Source organism: Hemiscyllium ocellatum, chromosome 3, assembly GCF_020745735.1.
Source record: "Hemiscyllium ocellatum isolate sHemOce1 chromosome 3, sHemOce1.pat.X.cur, whole genome shotgun sequence".
Classification (NCBI taxonomy): domain Eukaryota; kingdom Metazoa; phylum Chordata; class Chondrichthyes; order Orectolobiformes; family Hemiscylliidae; genus Hemiscyllium; species Hemiscyllium ocellatum.
The window spans coordinates 109,590,660-109,614,873 of record NC_083403.1 but is presented as its reverse complement, the minus strand read 5'-3'; the positions used below and the strand labels follow the sequence as shown (position 1 = coordinate 109,614,873).

At 41.2% G+C, this 24,214-nt stretch overlaps 1 protein-coding gene across 1 annotated transcript in view; it reads right to left on the bottom strand.

Annotated features, from left to right (window-relative positions):
* bmp5 (bone morphogenetic protein 5) overlaps positions 1–24,214 on the bottom strand; it is a 132,465-nt gene that overhangs the window by 48,499 nt on the left and 59,752 nt on the right. Inside the window, exon 2 of the mRNA XM_060852788.1 lies at positions 3,136–3,328. Within this exon, the coding sequence (XP_060708771.1) occupies positions 3,136–3,328 (193 nt within the window). The remainder of the gene's footprint in view (positions 1–3,135; positions 3,329–24,214) is intronic.

Here is a 24,214-nt window from a genome sequence, read left to right as displayed (position 1 = left end):
AACCAGGACCTCCTGGCTCAGAGGTAAGGACGATAGCACTGCATCACAAGAGTCTTAAGTTTAATTAATCTACCATGCTGCAGGCCTCCCACTCCCTACCGTTCCAACTTAACTCTGGACTTGCTGGGCATTGGAAAGCAGCAGTTACAAATAGGGGAAAATTATCAGAGCAAAATATCTTTTCAATAACCTACAGGATCCAGTACACTTGCTCCTCAAATCCTGCGATCGGATTCCACCTCACTCTACTCCCACTTGGTACAACCTGTCTGATTTCTCCATGACAACTGCGACCTCTCCACCCAGAGGTTTCTGCATTAATGCCCTGATGAAGAAATTCCCCAGACCTTGAGCATTTCCCAATGCTCAGACCTTGAGCATTGACAAATTTCACTAAAACATGATATAATGGGGAGAGAGAGAGAGAGAGACCACTACTCAAGAATGGATCGATTTATTTCAACAATTTGGTGTAGTCAGCAGGATCCCTTGTTTACAGGATCCTAGGTGAACCTAAAATTATAAAAGATCCTACCCGGAATCCACAGGCTGATCCCAAGTTAGGGAAACACACTGAAACAAGAAGGATACGGGATCGTACAGCTGCCTGCATGATCCTAACCTGAGTCAACAGGCTGATCCCACGGAAGGGAAAGATGCTCAGACAAGAGGGGGCTGGAAAGAACACTAATGTACAACAATAATAATTTAAGATGACCTTCAGGAATTGACAAAATGCTGGCCTAATTTGTGTTGTTTGTCTTTGTGTGTTTGTTGTTTATTTCTCCACATTCCCCTAGCTCTTTCACCACCACCGCCTTCAAAAAACCTTCACCCAAACACCCCAGCCTGTACCACTGCAGAATTCAGATCCCGCACTCAAGGAGTGGATAAACCTACCCCTTCTCTCCCCCCACACCCTCACTCTACTCCATTGCCAGTATCAGACACTCCTGTCTCCCCAACCTTGAAAGTCCTCACTAGCTCAATTATGCAGGAGTTAATTAAATGAAGCATAACTTCTTGTCCCTCCAAACATGTGTTGATTTGCAACTCCAGGGAGAGGTGATATTTTGTGATTGTGCACCAAGATTGAGGAGATTGGAGTACTCTCGTCATACCTCCTTACAACAGGACTGTCAGAGTAACACAGTGAGAGTTAGAAATAATGGTACAATAAGACCAACAATAGATGGTAAACAGCTTAAAACATGTAGCAAGAAATCATTGAGTACTGTGGGGCCTGTTGTGTAAAAGTCAATTCGAGCTAAAAACCTCACTGTTTTTCAAAGATATAGTAAAACACCACAGCCAATTTATCTTTGTCTAGTGCTTCATAAATAAGCCCGTGCGTATGAAGCTGCATGAAGAACAACCTGACAATAAAAGTGCCAAATACTCACCACTGCGGACTGTGTGACTGTCTTATAATGGCAGCTCAGTTTGCAACTATTTCATTTTACAGTACTTGATATAATTCCTTTTTTTCATTCATGCTTTGGCATTTCAAATTGAGATGTGAATGAATCAAATAATTCTACTGATATATGGGGTTGAACACTGCACATTCTAGTGAGGTAGCAACCATTCATTTTCCATGGCTCCTGTTTCTCCTTTGGTAACCATATCATAAGATGACTAAACAAAACAAAATATTACTCAGCTTTTCAAGAATTATTACCAATTGACACAGTTGACAACACAGTCCCTTCACTATTTTGTATCTTTGATCACACACAGAAGTGTTATTCAAGAAATTATTTTATGAATCTTCCAGTATTAAATGGTCACCATTCAGAAAAGCCAGAATTGTTTTTAATATTTTTAATAATAATATTTTTAATTGTTGGTTGAATCTATATTTGCAAGATACTGTCATGTTCTTTCCAATTATTACGATAAGACCATGAAATGTAGGAGCAGAATTAGGTCATTTAGCCCATCAAGGCTACTATTCAATGGGATCATGGCTGATCTGATCATCCTCAACTTCACTTTTCCCCATATCCCCCCAATTCTTTTACTGATTAAAATTTTATGTATCTCTTCAATAAACTTAACAACCCAACCTCTACAGCCCTCTGCGATGAAGATTTATATAGATTCACTACCCCGAGAGAAGAAATGTACCCTCACCTCCATCTTAAAAGAACAATTCTTTACACCCTCTGGTCTTAGACTCTCCCACTACGAGAAACAACTTCCTTACATCTATCCTGTCAAGCCCTCTAAGAATCCTGAATGTTTCAATAAGATCACTTCTCATTCTTCTACATTTCAACGAGTACAAGCCATTGGTCTAATACTATGTAAGAGAACAAAATAAATTGCATTGTAGTTGGTCAAACGTACATCATTTTCAAATCAGGTTTATAACATGAATAAAAAAACTACATGTACTACACCAAGAAGGAAATCAGCTCATTCTGTCTCTACAATTGTGACACAATCCAATTAGAATCATAGAGTCACAGATTTGTACAGCACAGAAACAGACCCTTCGGTCCAACTCGTCCATGCTGACCAGATATCCCAACCCAATCTAGTCCCACCTGCCAGCACCATATCCCTCCGAACCCTCCCTATTCATTTACCCATCCAGATGTCTTTTTAATGTTGCAATTGTACCATCCTCCACCACTTCCTCTGGCAACTGATTCCATACACGTACCACCCTCTGTGTGAGAAAGTTGTCCCTTGGGTCTCTTTTATATCTTTCACCTCTCACCCTAAATCTATGCCGTCTAGTTCTGGACTTCCCCACCCCAGGGAAAAGACTTTGTCTATTTGTCCTATCCATGCCCATCATTATTTTATAAACCTCTAATAAGGTCAGCCTCCACCCCCCCAGCCTCAGACGTTCCAGGGAAAACAGCCCTAGCCTATTCAACCTCTCCCTATAGCTCAAATCCTCCAACACTGGCAACATCCTTGTAAATCTTTTCTGAACCCTTTCAAGTTTCACAACATCTTTCCGATTGGAAGGAGACCAGAATTGCACGCAATATTCCAACAGTGGCCTAACCAATGTCTTGTACACACTTAGTCCCACTCTCCTGCAGTTTTCCCAATAGGCGAGCAATCTTGTCTGAGAATGACACCTTAATAATATGACTTTACTAATTGTATACATACCTATTAGAATACTCTTTAAGAACCTGGTATATAGTAATCCTAAAGGTGTCATTTTCATATCTACTGTTGCTTCGATCTTTGTAAATTCGGAATTCTGCTGCTGTTACTGCCTCTCCTTCAGGAATCTGTGTGAGATCAAATCGGAATTCCTTGTAGTGCCTTCGTTGGTGAGAAAAATACTTGTCTCTTTCAACTGAGGTAAGGAACAAGAAAAGAAAAAAAAGTGTCACTTTTGACCTTATCTACATGTTGTGGAAGCAAAATCTTTTCTTTTTAACTGCTAAATTAATTCACTTCAAACTCCATTCAAGCTATTTGTGCTATTTAAGAAAATCTCACCAAAACATAGCTAAATACAAAGAGCAAAAAATCAAATAAGGATTAGCAACACACTTCTCTCGCTACATTTCATTTGAAGTAACAGATAGGCTTTCAATAAAGAGGAAGAGGTTTCTATCATTTTCAAGCTTTTTGTCATTTTGTAAAATACTTCCAAATAAAATTAGTGGCATTCTTTAATAAACAGGGCAAAAGGTGACCATCAAACTGAAAAGCTTATCCTTGGTTTTTCAGCATGCCCAGCAGATTTTTCAATGAAAATAAATTCGTTATAATCATCTGGGAATAAGACAATCAAACTGACAGTGCACTGTGCCAAAACACAAAAATGGCCAGTGGCTACATTTCATTCCATTTATTTATTTTTAACAAAAGGCGATGTAATTTCAAGAATAACCATGGTATTTGGCTTTGCATGAAGTAACGTAATCTGAAACAAGTGTACTCACTTTCTGTTCAATGGATAACACTGGAGGCATGAATGACAGTTCTCCATCATTACCAGGTGCATGAACCAAGCCCAAACACACAATGTCATTTCAGTCTTCTTTACAGACTGTAAATTTGCCAGTAAATGTGCCCTATTTCATTCTTCGGGTTGGCTCAAAAGCCAATGTGCTTCTGTTTTTTTCAACTGATTTTCAGTATTCACCTCGAGGTGAAACGTCTGGGGTACAATTGTGTGACCAGTTTGGAATAAAATAAAGTAATCTCAATGACATAGAGGATTCCTGAACCTTTGTGAATGTAAGGCCAAATTTAATTAAAACCTAAAAACAATTGAGAATCTGAACTCAAGCGCAAAACTGGTTCAAAAGTAAATGTTCTCTTGTGTCAATAATAAAAATGAAATAATATCTCGAGTTTTAAGCCTGGGAACAGAACAATGAATCCACAGTACAGATACCTAATCAAATACGGTTAATTCAATGTAATAAGACTGGGTTCTGACATTGAAGCAGAAAACATGGAAACACTCAACTGGTTTCGGTTGCATCTTGGGAGAGAGAAACAGATTTCACGTTTCAGATCAATGACCTTTTAGTCAGAGCTGAAAGAAGTCGGAGATTTAACGGTTTATAATCAAATGCAGAGCCAGGGATAAAATGGAGTGCAAGTGAGAGGCAAAACAGAAGGGAAGGCACGAGTGATTAATTAACAAAAAGGATGACAACACTCCTAAATGAGACACAAACGGGAATGAGTAACAAAATCCAGAGAAGCTCTAAATGACAAAAGTAAAAGAACAGGGGACAGAGGACAGGCAGGTTAGGGTGATGGTAGGATGGAGAATGAAAATCATATAAGGAATAGCAACACATTTCTCTTGCTACATTTCATTTGAAGTAACAGATAGGCTTTCAATAAAGAGAAATAGGTTTTTGTCATTTTCAACCTTTTTGTCATACATATTGGTCTTACGTATGGACCAAGTGAAGAGATTCGGCAAAGTGATTGAGCAATCTGTATTTGGTCTTCAGTGTAGACAAGACCATGGCTGGAATTTTATGATATCCTTCCTTGGGAATGGGCTGACAAGGAGATGGGTTGGGGCTGAGCATCAAATTGGTTACAATGACAGAGGTGTCAAGCCAACTGCCTACATGCTGACATTGGTAATTTACAGTGGAGGCAGCATTGGATGGTTTGGATCAATGACAACATGAAGTGGCTAATTGATTGGCTCTATAAGGCATCTAATATTGCCATTGTCATCTTACCAGGTGGCTGATTCTGTGTGGTACAACAAGGCTGCTGAATGAAATCTGGTGACCTTTTTGCATGTAGGAGTTGGAGGTGTGGTGGGGAGTATCTCCCATTTGGACATCTTCCAGCATAGGTATTCCTCCAGCCCTTTCAAACCCAACAATACACCCCCTCACCAAGGTCCAACTCTAGTGAAAACCCTTGGCATACCTGGGTCACCAGATCCAGGATTCCACTGCGTTGGGTATTGCCGTAGCTCCATGCCCTTGCTGTGGATGGAGAGCTAACAACTTGGTGGCAAGGAGGCACTGCCCACTGGCAAAACTTTTAGCCGATATCTTTAACAGGCTGGGGCAATTTTCGCTCAAGCATTGGAGGTTGGGGGGAGAGGTAACCTTATAGACGTTTAAAAAATCATGACAGGCATGGATAGGGTGAATAGCTAAGGTTTTTTTCCCCCAGGATAGGGTAGTCAAAAACAAAAGAGCATAGGTTTAAGGTGAGACGGGAAAGATTTAAAAGGAACCTAAAGGTCAATCTTTTCTTACAGATGGTGGAGTATGTATGGAATGAGTTGCTGGAAGAAGTGGTGAAGGCTGGTACAATTACAATATTTAAAAGGCATCTGGATGGGTAGATGAATAGGAAGGATTTATATTCTGTCATGGAAGATGCTGGCTAGGTCAGCATTTGCTGCTCATCCTTTGAACAGAGGGGCTTGCTTAGCCATTCCAGAAGGGTGTTGATGGTTAACCACATTGGTGTGGGCCAGGAGTCACATGTAGGTCAGACAAAATAAGAACATTAGTGAATTAGATGGAGTTTTACTAAAATCAGTGACCACAAGACATGCTTTCAGTTCCAGCTAACTTCAAATCCATATCTCTTACATTAGCCTGGGCCCTTACCACAGGAAGTGAAGCATCTGAGACAGAATTGACACATCGAGCGTGTCTTAATGTGATAACAAAAAGACTGGAGGGGGCTTCTCCATTGCAGCCTCCCTTCCTCATCCTCTTGCCCCTCAGTTTCTCACTTGGCAGCTTTGGATGGATTGATCCCATGTAATAGGCAGCTTGTGTAGCATGCACTGAACTACCCCAACATACATATACAGCTGACAATGCCAGCTACTTTCCAAACATAAAGTGTGAGAAGCCATCTCGTAATCTGACCTGCTTTACTTTTTCATCCACTCATTTAAAACAAAATCCCATTTACTAGCATGTAATTGGAGCAAATAAAATTCTTCCGATCAGAAACTGAAAACAACACATAAAGCTGATATGTACAGAAACTGCAAAGCTACAATTTAATTCTCTTTTACTTTCTGACTCCTGTTCGCACAAAGTGATCACAAGATCAGACTGTTGCTGCTGAAGCTAAGGCACAGTGTGTTCTTGCTGAGGATTGCAGGATTCACTGGGGTGGCTCAGTGGTGGGCACTGCTGCCTCACAGTGCCAGGAGCCTATGTTCAATTCAGCCCTCGGGTGATTGTGTGTGTGAAGTTTGCACATTCTCCCAGTCTCTGCCTGCTTCTCCTCTGGGAGCTCTGGTTTCCTCCCACAGTCCAACGATGTGCAGGCGAGATGGATTGGCTATGGGAGGTGGGGCTGGGTGTCTTGATTTTTGGAGGGTCAGTGTGGACCCGATACACCAAATGGCCTGTTTCTACGAAATGTAGGGATTCTATGAACATGCATTGGATACAATAAACACTTCATTTCAATTGATTTTTTGTGATAAGATAAAGTTTACGATTACTGCAGGATGGGAATTCCACTTTAACATTAATCACCTTTCTACACCTTTCCCCTTTCAATTCCACAAGTGACAGGAGCTGGTAAATATTCCCATAGCTGTTTCAAATTCACTCTAAAAATGCTAAGGTCCATGTGTGGTAGTTTTCAGCACTTCCCTGACAGAAACATAACAAAACATCGAAAAACAACTCCAGTACACTATTGCCACATCTGTGGCTGATGCAATAAAAGTAATTTTGCAGGTTACTTTTCTGGATTGCTTCTTTATGAGTCAAAAGCCAAATGTTTTGCAATGGAAGAAAAGCCAGCTGCAGCAGCCATGATGCTAACTGCATCTAACCAGAAATTCTGAGTTGCACTGTGGCCTGTTTTAATATCTTGCTATCAAGGTACGTTTCTCGAAGTAATTCAGTTTGCACACAGAATCACAGGTCTGATTGCAGAAAATAACCCTTTGACCCATTAATGTCCTCTGTAAAAAAATATATTCATTTCTGTTTTTTCTGTTTTACCAGAAGCAAATGCCGGAGATCTGAAGTAGGAACAAAGGGAAATTCAGAGATCTGGCAATCTCCTTTCCCCCGCTCTTTGCTAAATTTTCTCCTTGTCTCGCGTTTGATCGAATTCTGCATTTTACGTTTTTGAATGAATCTGATCATTCTTCCCTTATAAGCAGAGCATACCAGATTGCTAGCTCTTAAACAGCATTTGTGGCATTTCTTTTCAGTTAGTCTATTTAAACATAAACCATCAGTCTGATTGCCAAGAGCTTGAACATTGCTGTCAATGATGTTACCACACAATTCAGATCAAATTCCCATCTCTGGTATTTTAACGTAGGTGATAACCTTGTACTCAGGCTGATGCTTCAATTAAAATGAGAGATTACAAAACTCAGTAAGCATGCTTGATGATGTTATACAATAATTTCCAGGCTTGAGATTTACTCATTAATTTTGGTGAAAATGCCATTGAGCATTTATTGTAAATAGTTTACACCCATCTGTGCATGCTTGTTATTGAAGGGAACAGGACAATAATGAGAACCAAGACAATTAAAAACATTGTAAATCACTTCAGATGAAATGTTGCCAAGGACTTGTGGTAACAGACTGATGGTTCTCAATCCAGACATTTTAGACAGAGACATAATGATGGTGATAGGAAATCATTTTCAACCATAGATTCATAGAGTCATACAGCACAGAAACAGGGGCCACAAGTCCATGCCGATCACAATCTCAAATTAAACTAGTATCTCCTGCAAACACTTAGCCCATATCCCTCCAAACATTTCTTATTCATGTACTTATTTAACTTCTTTTTAATGCTCTAACTGTATCCAGTTTCACCACTTCCTCTGGAAGTTTATTCCATAGACAATCCACTCTATGTGGAAAAAAGTTGCCCCATATGCATCTTTTGAGTCTTTCAGCTTAAAAATATGCTCCCTAGTCTTGAATTGCCCACCCTAGGGAAAAGAAAGCACCTGCCATTCACCTTATCTATACCCCTCATCATTTTACAAACCTCTATAAAGTCACCCCTCAGCTTCCCATGCTCCAGTGCAAAATGTCCTAGCCTATCCAGTCTCTCCTTACAACTCAAACCCTCCAGGCCTGGTTAATCTCGTCTGAACCTTCTCCACCTTAATAATATCCTTCCTATAGGAGGGCAACCAGAACTGAACATAGTACTTTAGAACAGGCCTCACCAACATCCTGTAAACCTCAATATAACATCCCAACTCCTAGAATCAAACATACTAAATGCCTTCTTAACAACTCCATCTATATGTGATATAAATTTCAAAGATTTATTTCCCCAAACCCTTACCCTCTCTGTTCTACAACATTACCCTAGACACTACTTTTAATTGTATAAGTCCTGTCCGACATAAGAAAATGTAAAACCTTGCATTTATCCAAATTAAACTCTTATCTGCCACTCTTCAGCCCACTAACCTCAGGATCCAATAAATTAAGCAATATGCAATCTCTGTGAATTTGCAACTCATGAGAGAACATACACATTCTTTTTATTAATTGTATTAACTTTTTGCAGCTTGTTTTCAAAACACATACTCATTGGAATTGATGGAGACAAAGATGCTACTTTAATTAATGTTATGGTTTTGAAAATCTTAGGCAATTTTGGTTTTGTAACTTCTTTCTACCAGAGCAGAGCACAATAGAAGTTTTCCTCATATCTCAAGAATAACTTGTTGAGTTAATTGCATATCAAAGGTTGCTGCAAAAGGGCACTGATGCAGTAAGGCGAGGATGTACTTATTAATTCACACATGTTAATTAATACTCAATAAATCAATTCTGTAAATGTTGCTATTAAAGAATTTGCAAATGTTTTGAAAAGTCTTGCACGCTTGCACTCCCAATTTCACATCAGTCACATTCCTTTTATAGTTTTGTTTTAAAAAAGGGGTAGTAATAGTTCTGAGAAATAATGGCTGAACACCTTGAAATTATTCTGATACTTTTATTCTATGTTTCCTGGTTGTCTTATCACAAATGTAACTCTTATCATTGAGCACGTCTTGCAAAAAAGACCAATGTGTTCTTTTCCTTTACTCAATTGCTTATGAATAAATCCATACGTATCTGTCATCAAAATACTGTTGTTTTACTTCTCTTTGTTTCATTTATTTCTGATGTATAGTTCCACATTAAGTCATGGACTGGCGAAAACCTCTTTCATTCCGATGCTACCATGATGTCCAGCCCACACCTTCAACCTCACAGTGGTCAGAGAAGGAGGAACAAGGTTTCAGAATACAGGATATGCATTAAACGCCATGTGTGAGGGCATAAAGAGGCGATCTGTTCCATAGTAGCTCCCACTATTCTCCTCCTTCCAGAGGTCAGTGTAAGTAATTGCACCATTCAGCCACTTTCTGTGTGAGTACATTCTTCCTTTTGATAATTCCTCCGATCAGTGATGCGCAGGAGGTTTAACAGCTCCTGGAGTTAACAGATAACTGGGAGGTAGCTTTGAGCTTTGCTCCAAACATATAGTTGTTTTACTCTGGTTTGCCACTTATTTCATAACAAAGGCCTTTAACCTTCCAGTTATTTTTAAGCAGCTTCTGGATTGACGCATTAATTGTTTATGAACCTCACCACAGGAAGTTAGGGCAAATGACAAAGACAGGACATTCTTAATGCAACAACAATTTCTGTGGGTCAGAATGAAAAGCATTCAATCTCATACCTGCAGGAAGTAAATTCTTCAGAGTTTTTTCAAGTGACAATTTACTTAAAAAAGGAAGCTGTTCCTTTTTTTCCTTTTCTCTTTTACTAAAATATTTCCTTCCCTCTCTTTAATTCTCTTTCCAGGCACAATTTCACTTTAGTTTCCCTTGTGCTCTGTCTTCTTCTCAATATTTATATCTCTCGGAACTAGACTGTTCTATTCATTATTGTCCCAGAGGCTCTATTAAGTGCAGCTCCCACTCCCAGCAAGTTACAGCACTGCGGTTTGTTTTCGAGTTGAAAGATCCAGCAGAAAGATGACCCAAATGGAAAACACTGTGATGCCTTCCTCCAGCAAGATTTGTCCAATAACACCACTTGTTCCCCATCTCCTGCTCATTATTCCCACCCAACTGTTACAAAAGATAGTCCCAAAACCTAATGGACTTTAAACAAGGCAGCCCTGCACCTCTCATGTACATTGGACAGCCTCAACATTGGAAGACAGCAAGCCAGGTAGCATCAGGAGGTGGAGAGGTCAACATTTCGAGGGTAACCCTTCTTCAGGACTGGGGGGGTGGGTGTTGGGGGTGCTGCCGATAAAGGGGGTGGCTGGGGAAGGGTGGTGATGTGGGGGATAGGTGAAGACAGGGAGAGGGTAAAACCTGGTTGGTCAGTGGGAGGAACGAATCCTGTTGGTGGCAGGGAGCAGGGGAAGGGAGGGGCGAGGAAGGGAATTGGGGGATTGAAGGGAGGCTATTTGAAACTGGAGAACTCAATGTTGAGTCCTCCAGGCTGTACGGTGCCCAGGCAGAAGATACGGTGTTGTTCCTCCAATAGGAGCTGTGGTTTGTTTTGGCAATGCAGTAGGCCAAGAATGGTCATGGTGGAAAGTGAGTAGTTAGAGGAATTGAAATGGGCGGTGACCGGGAGGTCCAGTCGGCTCCTGTGGACTCAAGCTGCGATGCTCGTTGAGCCATTCCTCTACCCATCTTCACCTATCCCCACTTCACCACCCCGCCCCCACCACCCCTTTTATCTGCAGCTCCCCCCAAGACCCACCCCCAGTCCTGAAGAAGACTTACACTTGAAACATCGACTTCTGCACCTCCTGATGCTGCCTGGCTTGATGTGTTCTTCTAGTTTCCTGCCTGTCTACTTTGGATTCCATCACCTACAGTTTGTTTATCTCGCAACAATGGAAGGATCAGACTCCATACCCTCAGTAGAACACTTTAGTGAACTACTGGCCTAGCAGTTGTACCAACACCAGAACAAAGCCATGGGCTCAGCTGGGACTCACAGACCTGAAAAGAACAGTTTAGTATCCTAGATTAAAGCAAATTCTGGGCATCTAAAGCAGGAAGCAATTAGGTGCCCTCTGAAGGGGGCAAACAGAGTGTAAAGGGACCTGTTTTAAAGGCCAGAGGGAGACACAAAGTGGGAGCTGGGGTACAGCTTAAAGGAGGGGTCAATCCACAAGCAGCAGGAGGGCACAAAAGAGGAAAGGAAGGCCAGGAATGCCACCCCATCAACAAAGGATCGACTGAGTTTCCCAGAGATGACCAAGATTCGTGCCAAAGCACCCTACTACTAGAGATGATCATAGACGTTTGCAAACTGGTTGTGCAGACCTTGCACCTCTCACAGTGCCGGAGCAGTCAAAGTCACCGAGGCCTGGAATGTCTTCATTTCTGTTGCCTTCCCAAGGATCAACTCTGGACTTTGATGGCATCTCAAAACCTTGCGACACAACACTGCCTCCACTGGTCACTAATGCCCTGCTAGCCTGTGCGTTCATTTAATGATGGACACTGCCTCACAGTGGCAGAGAGCAGGAATCCCCAGCTGCAAAAAACCATGAACTGCATCCATCGAGGCAGCCAATGAAATAGACCGAGAGGAAGAGTTCCCACTGCTTCAACATCGAACTGATCTGAAACCACAACATGACCCTTCTCCATCTGTGGGGTCATTTTCCCAGCAGCTGCCATGACTCCTTCATCATCTACCAGTCCATGGATCATAAGTCTAACTGTGAGAAAAGCATGGGGGTGGACCCTATGGGGTTTGGGTCCCTATTGGGATTACCTATTGTAATGCGATCTCACCTGCTCAGCAGGCCAGCCATTGATCAGCACACTGAGTTCCTGAATAGCTTCCCAGTCAGATCTGGAGTAAGACAGGGCTGCCCTCTCTTGCCTGCCTTGTTTGTGTGCTGCATAGAACCATTTGCTGAGTCCATCAGGAAGGATGCGAGCCTGAGAGGGGTGACTATTCCTGGCAGCGGGGGACTGACCACTGAAGGTGCTGGGTATTTGGTTCAGAGGGGCTGGGGGGTGCGCCAAGTCTTGGGAGGAGCGTATCAGGAAAGTGAGGCAGAAACTGGGCAGATGGAAACAACGGTCGCTCTCCATCGCGGGTAAAACCTTGGCCATCAACTGTGAGGCACTGTCAGTGTTGTTATATGTGTCACGGCTCTGGCCTATTCCCAGAACCTGTGCCGCCGCAGTCCCCCGTGCCATCTTCCACTGGCAGAATGCCTCATCGCCAGAACTTTCCAACAAGCACCAAGACATGGCTTGGCTGGTGGTGAGAACAGCTCTGCCTGTGAGATCATTTATGCACGCCCGGACTCTCTGCCGCACCACACACTGCCCTCGAAGTGGCTGGGGGGGGGGCGGTGGGGTGAGACTGTCACACACCTCCTTCTGGAATGTGCCTACACAAAAGAAGTCTGGAGACGAATGCAGTGGTGTTTGTTGAGGTTCGTCCCGAGCAGCTCCGTGACGCGGACTCCGTGCTCTCCGGTCTGTTCCCCGGGACGCACACCAAGACGAACATCAACTGTGCCTGGAGGATCATCAACTCGGTAAAGGACGCTCTTTGGTCTGTCCAAAACCTGTTGATCTTCCAGCTGAAGGAGCTGACCCTGACTGAGTGGTGCGGACTGGCACATTCCCAGGTCCAGGACTACGTGTTGAGGGATGCGCTGAAGCCTGGGGCAGCTGCTGCCAAGGCGCGGTGGGGAAAGACGACCGTGTAAGGTCTGCCTGCCTAGGAAGAACAGGGTGCCCACTCAATAATTGGGCCCCCTGACGCCTCAGCAAAATACCTGAATGGTCAATATACAGACCTGTATATACGAATGACTAATTCCGATCTCTGTACGTAAAGAAATGGAATGTATACATATGCATGGCATGACCAATTGTATAGATATCAAAATAATTTTATGAATAAAGTATATTTTCGAAATTAAGAAAAATCAGGTTCCTGAAGGCGTGATACTGGAGCCTGGGACTGATTAGATGGTACCTTCCAATACTTTACAAGTTTCAATTCTGGTGATGCTGTTGGGGACAAGGAAGAGATGTGCAGAAGCAACTCATAGGGAGAGGGGAAGGAGCACCTGGTGAAACAGATAGAGGAATTGGAGACCGAAGATGGTAATGCTAAACCAGGAGCTGTCCTTGCACACAACAGGAGGACCTCTGTTTGCCACCGTCCTGGAACAGGGCTTCCTTTCTCTCCCTCACTTCCATCAGGGTTAGACTCAGACTGGGATCAATGAAGTGACAGGCTATCCTGTGGTTGCAGTACATGACCTGAGTACAATCACCAGCTTTGGCCCTTTAGATAAGCAGGGGAGAGGAAAATTGCATCAATTCCACACTTCATCTGACCTACCTCCACGCTCAGCCCATCTGGCTCCAAGCAGACAAAGAATCCATTGAGGGTCGGCATGGACTTGATGGGCTGATTGGCCTGCAGTGATTCTATGATTCTATGATAATTAAGGGCTAATCCTGTGAAAATCATGGCTTTGTTCAGTTTCTGTTTAAAGGCAGCTTTCTGACCTAAACACAGACCCTGTTCCAGATTCTCTTCTGTGACAAATTCAACATCCATCTTTCTTTCATGCTTGTTTTCATGCTCCCCCACACCACAGTATACATCTCTCTCTCGCTCTCCGCTGTCACATAGCCACTAACAGTTCATTTTTATTCAATCTCAAAGCTTGTTCCACTCTTCTGCTGTGACATCACAAGGAATATATGGGATTTCTGCAGCAATTATGGTGAGAGATAAAATGGAAAGACACCAGCTTCAAGGGTATTTTTAATCTCTGTCTCACATGGGTCACAAATTCACCATTACCATTTTTAACTGTCATTGATGCTTGTTGAGTGCAAAACTCAAATAGGATATTGTTTCTCACAAATGCTGAGAGAACGTCGAGGACTGGAAACCTAGTTAGGATCTAATTGAGCAGCACAGAACTGCCATGCTAGGTGATCGTAGTAAATCAACCTGACAGTATTGCCCCCAATGACCATCAGGAGAATAGAAAATCAAAGGCCTCTGCTGCCACAAAAGGGCAATCAAAATCTCTCAAGGATATTACCAAAGCTGCAGACATCAGGTGAATGACTTGCAAAGCCAAGAAGTGGCTGAACTTCCCCATAATATAATCAGAGATACCAAATTTCCATCACACACACACACACAAAATTAGTCTCACAATTCTTCCCTATACAATCTCTATTACTCATTAGCATGTTACTTTTGCTTCTTTTCTCTAATGCTTCATCTCATTTCTGCACAGTACTGGCCAACCTCCATCTCAGAACATAGATCTTAGCCCTACTTAAATGGAACTCAACACTTCAGGCGTTTGCAAGTCTCACTCGTGCAGCTTTTCTCCAGCCTCTCATTTCTGTACTTCACCTGGTTGTCCCTCTCCCCATTGGCAGTGGAAATAATCTAGCAATAACCCCCTTTGATGACCTGCTCGTTCATTGTCTCCTCTGATAATAGTATACATTGTTGACAAGTAGCCATCTCGAGGAGCAGTGCCAAAACAAACACAAAAGTATGTAAAGGAAAGGTTTGTGTCTGTGGCAGGCTCATTTATGGCACAGGAGGAGGCCATTTAACTTATTAAATCCATGCTGCACCTTGCAGAACAATCAAGTCAGTTCCATCCCCACTCAGTCCTCTTAGCTCCTGCATTCATTTCCTTCAAGTCCTCATCTAACTTTCTTATGAAATCATTGATCCACTGCAAAAAGATAATTCCCGTAGACCTTCCCGGCCATTCCGATTGCAATGCATATATGCTTTTTAAATATTTCCAATAAATAGTCACATTCAGCAAACACCCCTCAGATTGTGAGAGTGCTATCCAACTGGTGGAGTGTGAACATTCTGGCTCCCTCTAGTGGGCCGAATTCAGCTCCAGAGACCAGGCCAAGAGAATTCGAGTCAAGAAATCCTATTCGGGCAAAAACTGGTTAATAGCTTTCTCCACTGAAGCAGCAAAGCCATAGTTCAATCAAGTAACATCAACCTTGATACTTCACACTAATTTATTAATCTCACAGATCATCAATCAGGGAATCTTTATGGAACCTCTGCAAACACAGCCTGTTGGAAGAGGAAACAGTGCTGTAAAGCAGTTTGATTGAACTATATAATTCATATGCAATGGGATTTAATTCACACTTTGGAAAGAGGTGCAGTACCTACTTATATTTATATGCAGTAGATGCAAAAATGCATTGCAGAAGGTCTTTAATATCTCTTGACATCAAGAAAGCATAGCATGGGAGTAAGGGTTTTTCAGAGTAAAAAGGATGGCAGGTGGTGTTCCATAAGACCCTGTAATTCTTTTTTAGAAAAGCCTCTATCAGTGAAAAATAAAAGAAAACTTAAAGCATTGCTTTTTCTAAAAAATATCCAGTTCTTTAGAAGTTTACTTTAAAATAAGTAGTCTTTGTCTAAGAGATTTGAAAAGATATATGTTTCCGATGGGTACAATGGCTGCACATTAGTATTGTCTCAAGATTTGTCATATTATTGTTCATTATATTATGTTATATTACGTTAAAGCTTGGTTGCTTTCCACTTGCTATCATTAAATCAGCGATGGATCCTGAATTCAGAGTTGGATTGACAGCTTACAGACCTTACTAAAGGATTAGTGGTCTTTGATGTTTGTTTTTATAAAATTATTTAATGTTTAAGGACATATATATTTTTGAATGGACTTTCATCAGTGGGAAATTTCTGTTTGACTTGTGGCAATGGATTTAATACCTTTATTTTACATCAGCTTGTCTAAGTTGACATGGGGGGTGTAAGAGCAAAGGCTGGTGGGTGGATGGAATGGGTTGTCAAGAATTTGTCTTAAGTTGGCGTGAAGCTATAAGAGGCCATGGAGCTGGATGATGAGGATTGGTTGGCATTAAGCTGGCAAGGGTCATATAAGTGCTGTGGGAAATGGGTGGGGGTGATGGAGTGAGGGCTGAAGGGACAAAACAATTGGAAAGAAGCCCCAAAGCAGATTGGGATACATTTTATCGTTTGTTATAACAGGTTTCACCAGGAGTCTACCATAAAATACAAATGATGTGATAAAAGAAAGTCTTGCTCAATGAATAAGAGACACACCCTACCAATCCTTTCTTAATATGTATATCCACACATTTTTGATTTTATCTATGTAATTTTCTCTACACAGTCTACAATGTCTCCAAATCCTTTCTGTAAAGTCTTGACAATGCAGTTCAACCAATTCAGGTTAACTTTCCTAGATTTCAATTCTAGCTCAAGAAAAATGAAGCTGTGCTTAATTTGTTTTGTTCACGACCTTGCTAACCTCAGGGACAATATTTAGTGACTAGTGTACTTTTACTCAAAGATTCATTTGTTGTTCCTCACCTGAATTTCCATCTTCCAAGAAACAAGTGACTTCCTGACCAAAATGTACCACCTCGTATTTCTGTAAGGAACCTCATTTGACAATTGGTTACCCATTCTACAAGTTTACTAATGCTCTCCTGTAAGTTAATGCAATCCACATCCCACTGTCAGTTTGGTGATCTCAGCAATTTTGGCAAATCTGGGATTTTTACTTCTGTGCCTAATCAGGAGATTTCCTAACTTGTTGTCCCCTTCTCAGGAGAAGCTTCCCCTGAATAGTCTGATCTTCGTTCTGTGGAGATGGCCAGGAGACATAGTTGGGCTCACTGCCCCAGGATGTGGATTGGAAACAGTCCCAAGGATTGTTGTAGGTTATTGGTCATGGTTCTATTGGACTTTATTCCAGTTTGCAGGGAATAACATGACTGGAGGTCATCATAATAGGATTATCGCCAAACAGGAAATTTAAAACAAGCTCCTTTATCCAAAATGTGCTAAGAATGTGAAATTCACTACCACAGAGCCCCTGGAGGAAGGCAATACCATAGACACAGTTTTAAAGAAGGACAAAAATTTGCAGGGAATGGGAATAGAGAGTGATCGTGGTAGATCTAGAGAAAAGAAATGATGGGAGGAGGATTGACTGGCATATATGAGCCAAATGTCTAATTCTGTGCCATATATCAGATACAATTTATGCCAAAATTGAAATGTAGAGATCAGTGCTCTTTCTACATATTATCCAATAAATCCCACATCAATCCCTTTAATGTAGAAGGTACAATTTTTCTTTTTCATTCATTCTTGGGAATTTCAAGTATTACTTGGTGATGATCAGTTGTGTTCTTGAGCATCCCTAGCAGTGTCAGGCAGTGCCAGTGAATAGAACTACACTTGAACTTGACTCTCAGCCATTTAATTTGCTGATATTTAATATCTCATAAACCTCAATTGCACAAAATCAGAACAAGAAATGGATTCCATTACCAAAACGTGAGTTTTGGACTTGCTGGTTTGGAACAAGCGAGAATTCCAATTTGGGTAAAGCAGGCTTTGATTATTCCCATTTGCAGAGTCAATGAATAATCTATTAAACCTATGGCACAACAGTCTTCAGATTTCCCTCGAGATCACATCACTTTACAACATAAGAAGGTAATGATTAATTCTCTGCAATTTTGTGTGGTCCACCCAACAGGTGCAGCCTTAAAATTAGGAAACACACAAAGGGTGACTGAAGTATGGAATGTACTTAAAACAGCAATTAATACTAACTCAAATGTAAACTTTAAATCAAGGGCTGTGTGTTGAGTTAGACTGCAGATCGAATATGATCTAACCGAATGATAGAGCAGAAATAAGGGGCTAACTGGCCTCATATCGCTAAATATAGTACTTTGAAACACCCAGTGACATCAAACTTGCAGAATCACAGAAATGCTATGGCACAGAGGGAGGTCATTCAGCCTAGTGTACCTGCATAGGCTCATAAAATGAGCATCATTACCTAGATCCAATCTCCTGCTTTTTCCCCATACCTTTGCACATTACCTTTTTCCAAATAATTATGAAATGCCCTTCTGAATGTCTCAGTTGAACAAACATTCCTGACTCCTCTCAATTCTTCTTTCCAACTCACTTTTTGACGAGGGGCTGGCATATCCAATTTTACAGACCATCAATCCACCGGATTTACCTAGTCATTTCACGGTGCTTCCCAACAGTTTCCAAACTAGACAGAGGTGCTCAAGTCTGCTGACACGGTCTTTACGGCAAAGAGAAATGCTTTTGTAGAATAACATAAAGCACGTCCTTCATCTTTGAAATGTGTCCACTAACTGAAGTATCTTTGGTGTAGAACACAAACCATGCTAAAGGTAATGTTTTTAGGCAACTGGATTTATTCACTACTTCTGCATATACCAAATAAATAACAACTGGCCCTGTCGACACTTGCATAACACTGACAAGAGTTAGAGCTGCGAGACATTGTCAGAATTTCCCAAAATAAGATTGTTTTCATGGTAAGATCCTGATTTTTTTTAAAGAAAAGCAGCACTTTAGTCAAACACTTAGCATTTACACTTGATGCTGATCCAAAATCATATCATCTGTAACGCCAAATGTATGCACATGCATTTTATTGACCAAATGCAGAAAATAACAGAAGTATTAGGATAGTAGATCAGTTTGTATTCTACCAGTGAGCCAGTGCCTAAAAAAGGGAGGGGATAGATGGAATGAGTAAATGTTAGGATTTTGCAACAAAAGCCTTTTGGTTAGACATTAATTAAATACAATCAACAGTCCTGCTAAAGGGATGATATGTCACCCTCCTGAGTGCAGTGGAGAATATAGTTTCATTCCATTGGGGTAACGCAACACTGTAAACTCAGAGAGGCATCAAAGGATTTAACTCAGAGTCAAATGAAAAGGCCTTTCTCCATATCAACATCTTTTTGCCATTCACCTGAAATTGGTGCTCTCTGGTTCTCAACCCTCCATCCATTGGAAACGTTCACTTTATAGGTAGTCTTTGGTAACAATGTTTCACCATAACAGGGTCTTTACTACCCACAATTCCAGTAATGTGCTCCTGATTCATGATATCACAGACATCAGCTGACCCCCAGCAGAGTGAAGGAATAATAGTGCCAAAACTTAGCTTTCCTGGACAGGTTCCCATTCACTCTGCTCATTTTGGCTGTTGCCTGTTTTGACAAAGGCTGGATATTTTTTTTTTAAAAGTTGTTCACAAATTTCCATCACTATATAAAAAAAACCTTGTTTGAAATAAAAAGATTACTTTTAACATATTGTCATGTCTATGTGGTGTTTTATATTTGTTTCCATGGGAATATGCGTTTTGAACAATAGTGATTTTTAGGAACCTAACTATTGCATTAATCTAGGATTATTTGTACTTACTCTATTATGAACCTTCCATGATTTGAAATGCCTCAATTAAATCTCCTCTTAGCCCACTGTGCTTCATGGAAAATAAGTGCGGTTTCACTAGTCTATCTACAGAACTATAATCCCTCAAACCTGGAACCATTCTCATAAACCTCCTCTGAACTCTCTCCAAAGTCTTCACATCCATCTTAAATAGTGGTTCATCTAATATGGGCACAATGTACTTGCTGATGAGATTGTGTGCTTTGTTAATGTCTGTTGGCACCTTCAAACATTTGTGTATAAACACGTCAAGTCTCTCTCTCAAAATTGTGCCATTGTGGTCTCTTCTCAATCTTCATTACCAAAATATATTACTCACCTTTCTTAACTGATCTTAATCTAATGTGCATCAAAAACTGTGGTGCTGGACAAGCAGAGCAGGTCAGGCAGCAACTGAGGAGTAGGACAGCCCATGTTGTGGGCATAAGCCGTTCATCAGGAATTGCTGATGATGGGCTTATGCCCGAATCGTCAATTCTCCTGCTCCTCAAATTCTGCCTGACCTGCTGTACTTTTCCAGTACCATACTTTTTGACTCTGATCTCCAGCAACTGCAGTCCCCAATTTCTCTTAATCTAAAATGTGACTGCCTATTCTAACAGCCTGTACATGTTTTATTCAAGTGTAGGACTTTCTTCTCATTGTATATGATACTTCTGAGTTTTGAGTCATTTGAAAATTTGAAAATTGTGGTTTGTATCCCCCCAAAATCCAAATCATCAAAATCTATCAAAAACACCTTGGGTTCTGGCAGTAAACTTCAACAACTTAAGTCTATAAAAACACCCATTCGTAACTCTCTTTTCTAACCCTTCATCAATTTTTTTTGTTCAAGCTGTTACTGTCCCTTTTATCAGAAGAGTTTCAATTCTGTTAGCATACATATAAGAGATTAGTGCATCAAACACTGTTTGAAAGTTGTTTGCAGCATAATGTATTCTTGTCACAATGTTATGACTATTTACACAAAGGGATTGTGTGTTAAATTTTGTCAGAAATCAGCTATGTGTCAATTTCGAGGAGTTTCATGCAGGGTTTCCCTCAGTGAGTCCTGGGGAAGATTTCTCATACCATTCTCTGAAACTCATCTCATTATGCATGCAACCATTGTGCAATGGAGCAAAGTCAGGCACACAGCCGGGAGCTTTCACCAATGGGTTTCTCCCACCACGTACCATCACATTGGAATGTTAATGGGCTGTTGGAGGAAACCCCTTTTTTAAGTCAAATCATTCTACACAAAATATAAGTGTTATTTTACAATCCAGTACCTTGGCATGCTCCTAAACTGTAATTAAGCAGTTTGTATTTTAAGAATTTCTTTAGTGCAATCCAAATAGAACAGTACTGAGCCTGTGAAGGGATCATAAGCCAACAATTGTTTTACATGGAATTCAGGTTTTTCTGATAGACGAGTCAGCAATCTGTCAACACTGTGTGTGTTTCTTGGTCAAATTTGTGGAGAATTATATAATCTGTTTAAAATTAGTTAAATATTTCAACACTATAATTCACCCTATTTCCTTTTTTCCATCAAATCCTTCCACTGCAATGTTTCTATGTTACATCAATATTAAAATGCCATAGCACATGTTGTTATATTTCTTTTTCATACATTATTAGTATTTTTACCTGCCCCTATTGTTTGCATGTTCTTTACAAGTTCTGAACGGAAAGGAGTTTTAGATTAGATTAGATTACTTACAGTGTGGAAACAGGCCCTTCGGCCCAACAAGTCCACACCGACCCGCCGAAGCGCAACCCACCCATACCCTACATTTACCCCTTACCTAACACTACGGGCAATTTAGCATGGCCAATTCACCTGACCCGCACATCTTTGGACTGTGTGAGGAAACCGGAGCACCCGGAGGAAACCCACGCAGACACGGGGAGAACGTGCAAACTCCACACAGCCAGTCGCCTGAGTTGGGAATTGAACCCGGGTCTCAGTCGCTGTGAGACAGCTGTGCTAACCACTGTGCCACCGTGCTGCCCACAGTTTGTAAGCATTTAGACATTAATATATTTTTTAATTTGTAAGCATTTAGACATTAATTTTCAATACCTTCAATCACATCCTGTGCACCTCATTACTGTATTAAATTAATTTAGATTCTCAGAAACTAAGTGCCCCTTATGGGCCTGAATGGAGATTGTGAAATGTTTTAGGTCTCTTTCCTTCTTAAATGTATTCCCTTATGTGTTAATCTGCTTCCTTGAGGATGAAAACTGAAAGAACTGCGGATGCTGTAAACCAAAAACAAAAACAGAAATTGCTGAAAAAGCTCAGCAGGTCCTGCAGCATCTGTGGAGAGAAATCAAAGGTCACCCGACCTTAAATGTTAACTCTGATTTCTCTCCGCAGATGCTGCTGGTCCTGCTGAGCTTTTCCAGCAATTTCTATTTTGTTGCCTTGAGGATGAAGTTCCATTTGTCGAAGTTCTGCTTTCCGCTCATACCATCCTTTCCTGTGAAGATGTTGAGGAGACGATCGGGACCTCCAACTGGTTTTTAATAAATTGCGCTGTCTCAACTGACACTCTTTCAAATAAAAGCTAGGTTCGGTTCAGTCCTCCTCCAGAGTGTGATTGTCTCATTCTCAGTTGGAATCGTTCCACATGTATACGTGTGAATGTTTCCCTCTGCCTATGTGCTTACTAACTTTGAGTTCTTGACACAGCCCATTCATTTTTTCATGGTTTCATTGGACTGATCCTTCACCCATTAAAATCAACTGCTGAAAATGCATACCAGCTCAAAAGCTTGGAATTTCAATGAACAAAACCACTTCCCAGTCAGTCCCTTTGTGAGAGAAGTCGGGTCCAAGCATAATATTTAAATATAACATCTCAATCCAAGGGGGAAAAAAAATTCCTCAATTAACAGATTTACAGTGGTCGGTCCATTAAACACAGCAAATTCGCTGCCAAAATTTCACAGAGAGGTAGCAGCACAATTTTTGTAAATCCAATCGCTTATGCCCAAAATGTGTTTTTCTGAAACATTTCCCAGTGAGTTTATTTCAATCAACTTTACACTGATCGAATGATTAAGTGGACTACAATGCAAAGGTTTTCAAATTGGCTTGTTGTTATCTGCAGTCTCGACAATCCTAATCCGAGGGCAACATTTCTTGGCAGATAAGTTACACTTTTAGAATTCAGTTGTGCTGCTGCCACAGGCTCTCCCTCCAGCACAGAACTTCCAAAATGTTTTGGTGCATGAATGTTTTGGTATAAACGATTGAAAGATCAGGAGAGGTGTTAGTCTTCGTGTACAAGTACCCTTAAATAGACTGTTGCTGTCATAGAGTCATACAGCACAACTTCGGTCCAACTCACCCATGCTGACCCGATACTCTAAATTAATCTAGTCCCATTTGCTCGCATTTCGCCCATATCCCTCTAAACCCTTCCTATTCACTTACCCATTCAGATGCCTTTTAAATGTTGTAATTGTACCAGCCTCTGCCATTTCCTCTTGCAGCTCATTCCATACACGCACCACCCTCTGTGTAAAAAAGTTGCCCCTTAGGTCCCTTTTAAATCTCCCCTCTCATCTTAATCCTGTGCCTTCTAGTTTTGGACTCCTCCACCCCGGGGAAAAGACCTTGTCTAGTCACTCCATGCCGCTCATGATTTTATAAACTTTTATAAGATCACCCCTCAGCCTCCAAAGCTCCACGGAAAAAGCCCCAGCCTACTCAGCCTCTCCCTATATCTCAAATCCTACAACCCTGGCGACATCTTTGTAGATCTTTTCTGAATCCTTTCAAGTTTCACAACATCCTTCCTGTAGCAGGGAGACCCTTATCGATAAACACAAATTCATGCTTTTGCATATTTCTGATCTTACATCTTTAATGTAATTTGTTACCTTTGAGCTGTTGTAACCCCTCTTCAGGACAATACAATCTGTATGGCTGATTGCCAGTGGTCAAACAGCAGCTGGATGTTCAGTGAGTGAAACCTGTGATGGCTCTGGAACGTCTCCAACTTCACTTTGTGGGTATTACATACCGTGTATCTGAAGTCAATGGCACCTTCATCTCTCAGAAAGCCAAGGGTTTTTGCAATGCTATAAATTTGCTTTGCCTGTTCTCATCATCAAGAGCGAATTTAGTACGTTCTGTTATTTGGGAATATACAGCCTGAGTGACCATCCTTACCCAACATCAGACAGCAAACTGGAAGATGGTCAAATATTGCTTGATCCAATCTGAAAGGTGTCAAATATGTTGAAGTTTATAGCAATGACCACCTTCAATTTCACCGGCTATACTATTCTCACCCTACATGGAGGCTGCTACAACTGGTGGCTTTCAGTCAGCATTCCTTTCGTGAGACGGAGGTGTTTGACACACCATTTTCTGTTGTGGTTTACATGGGAGA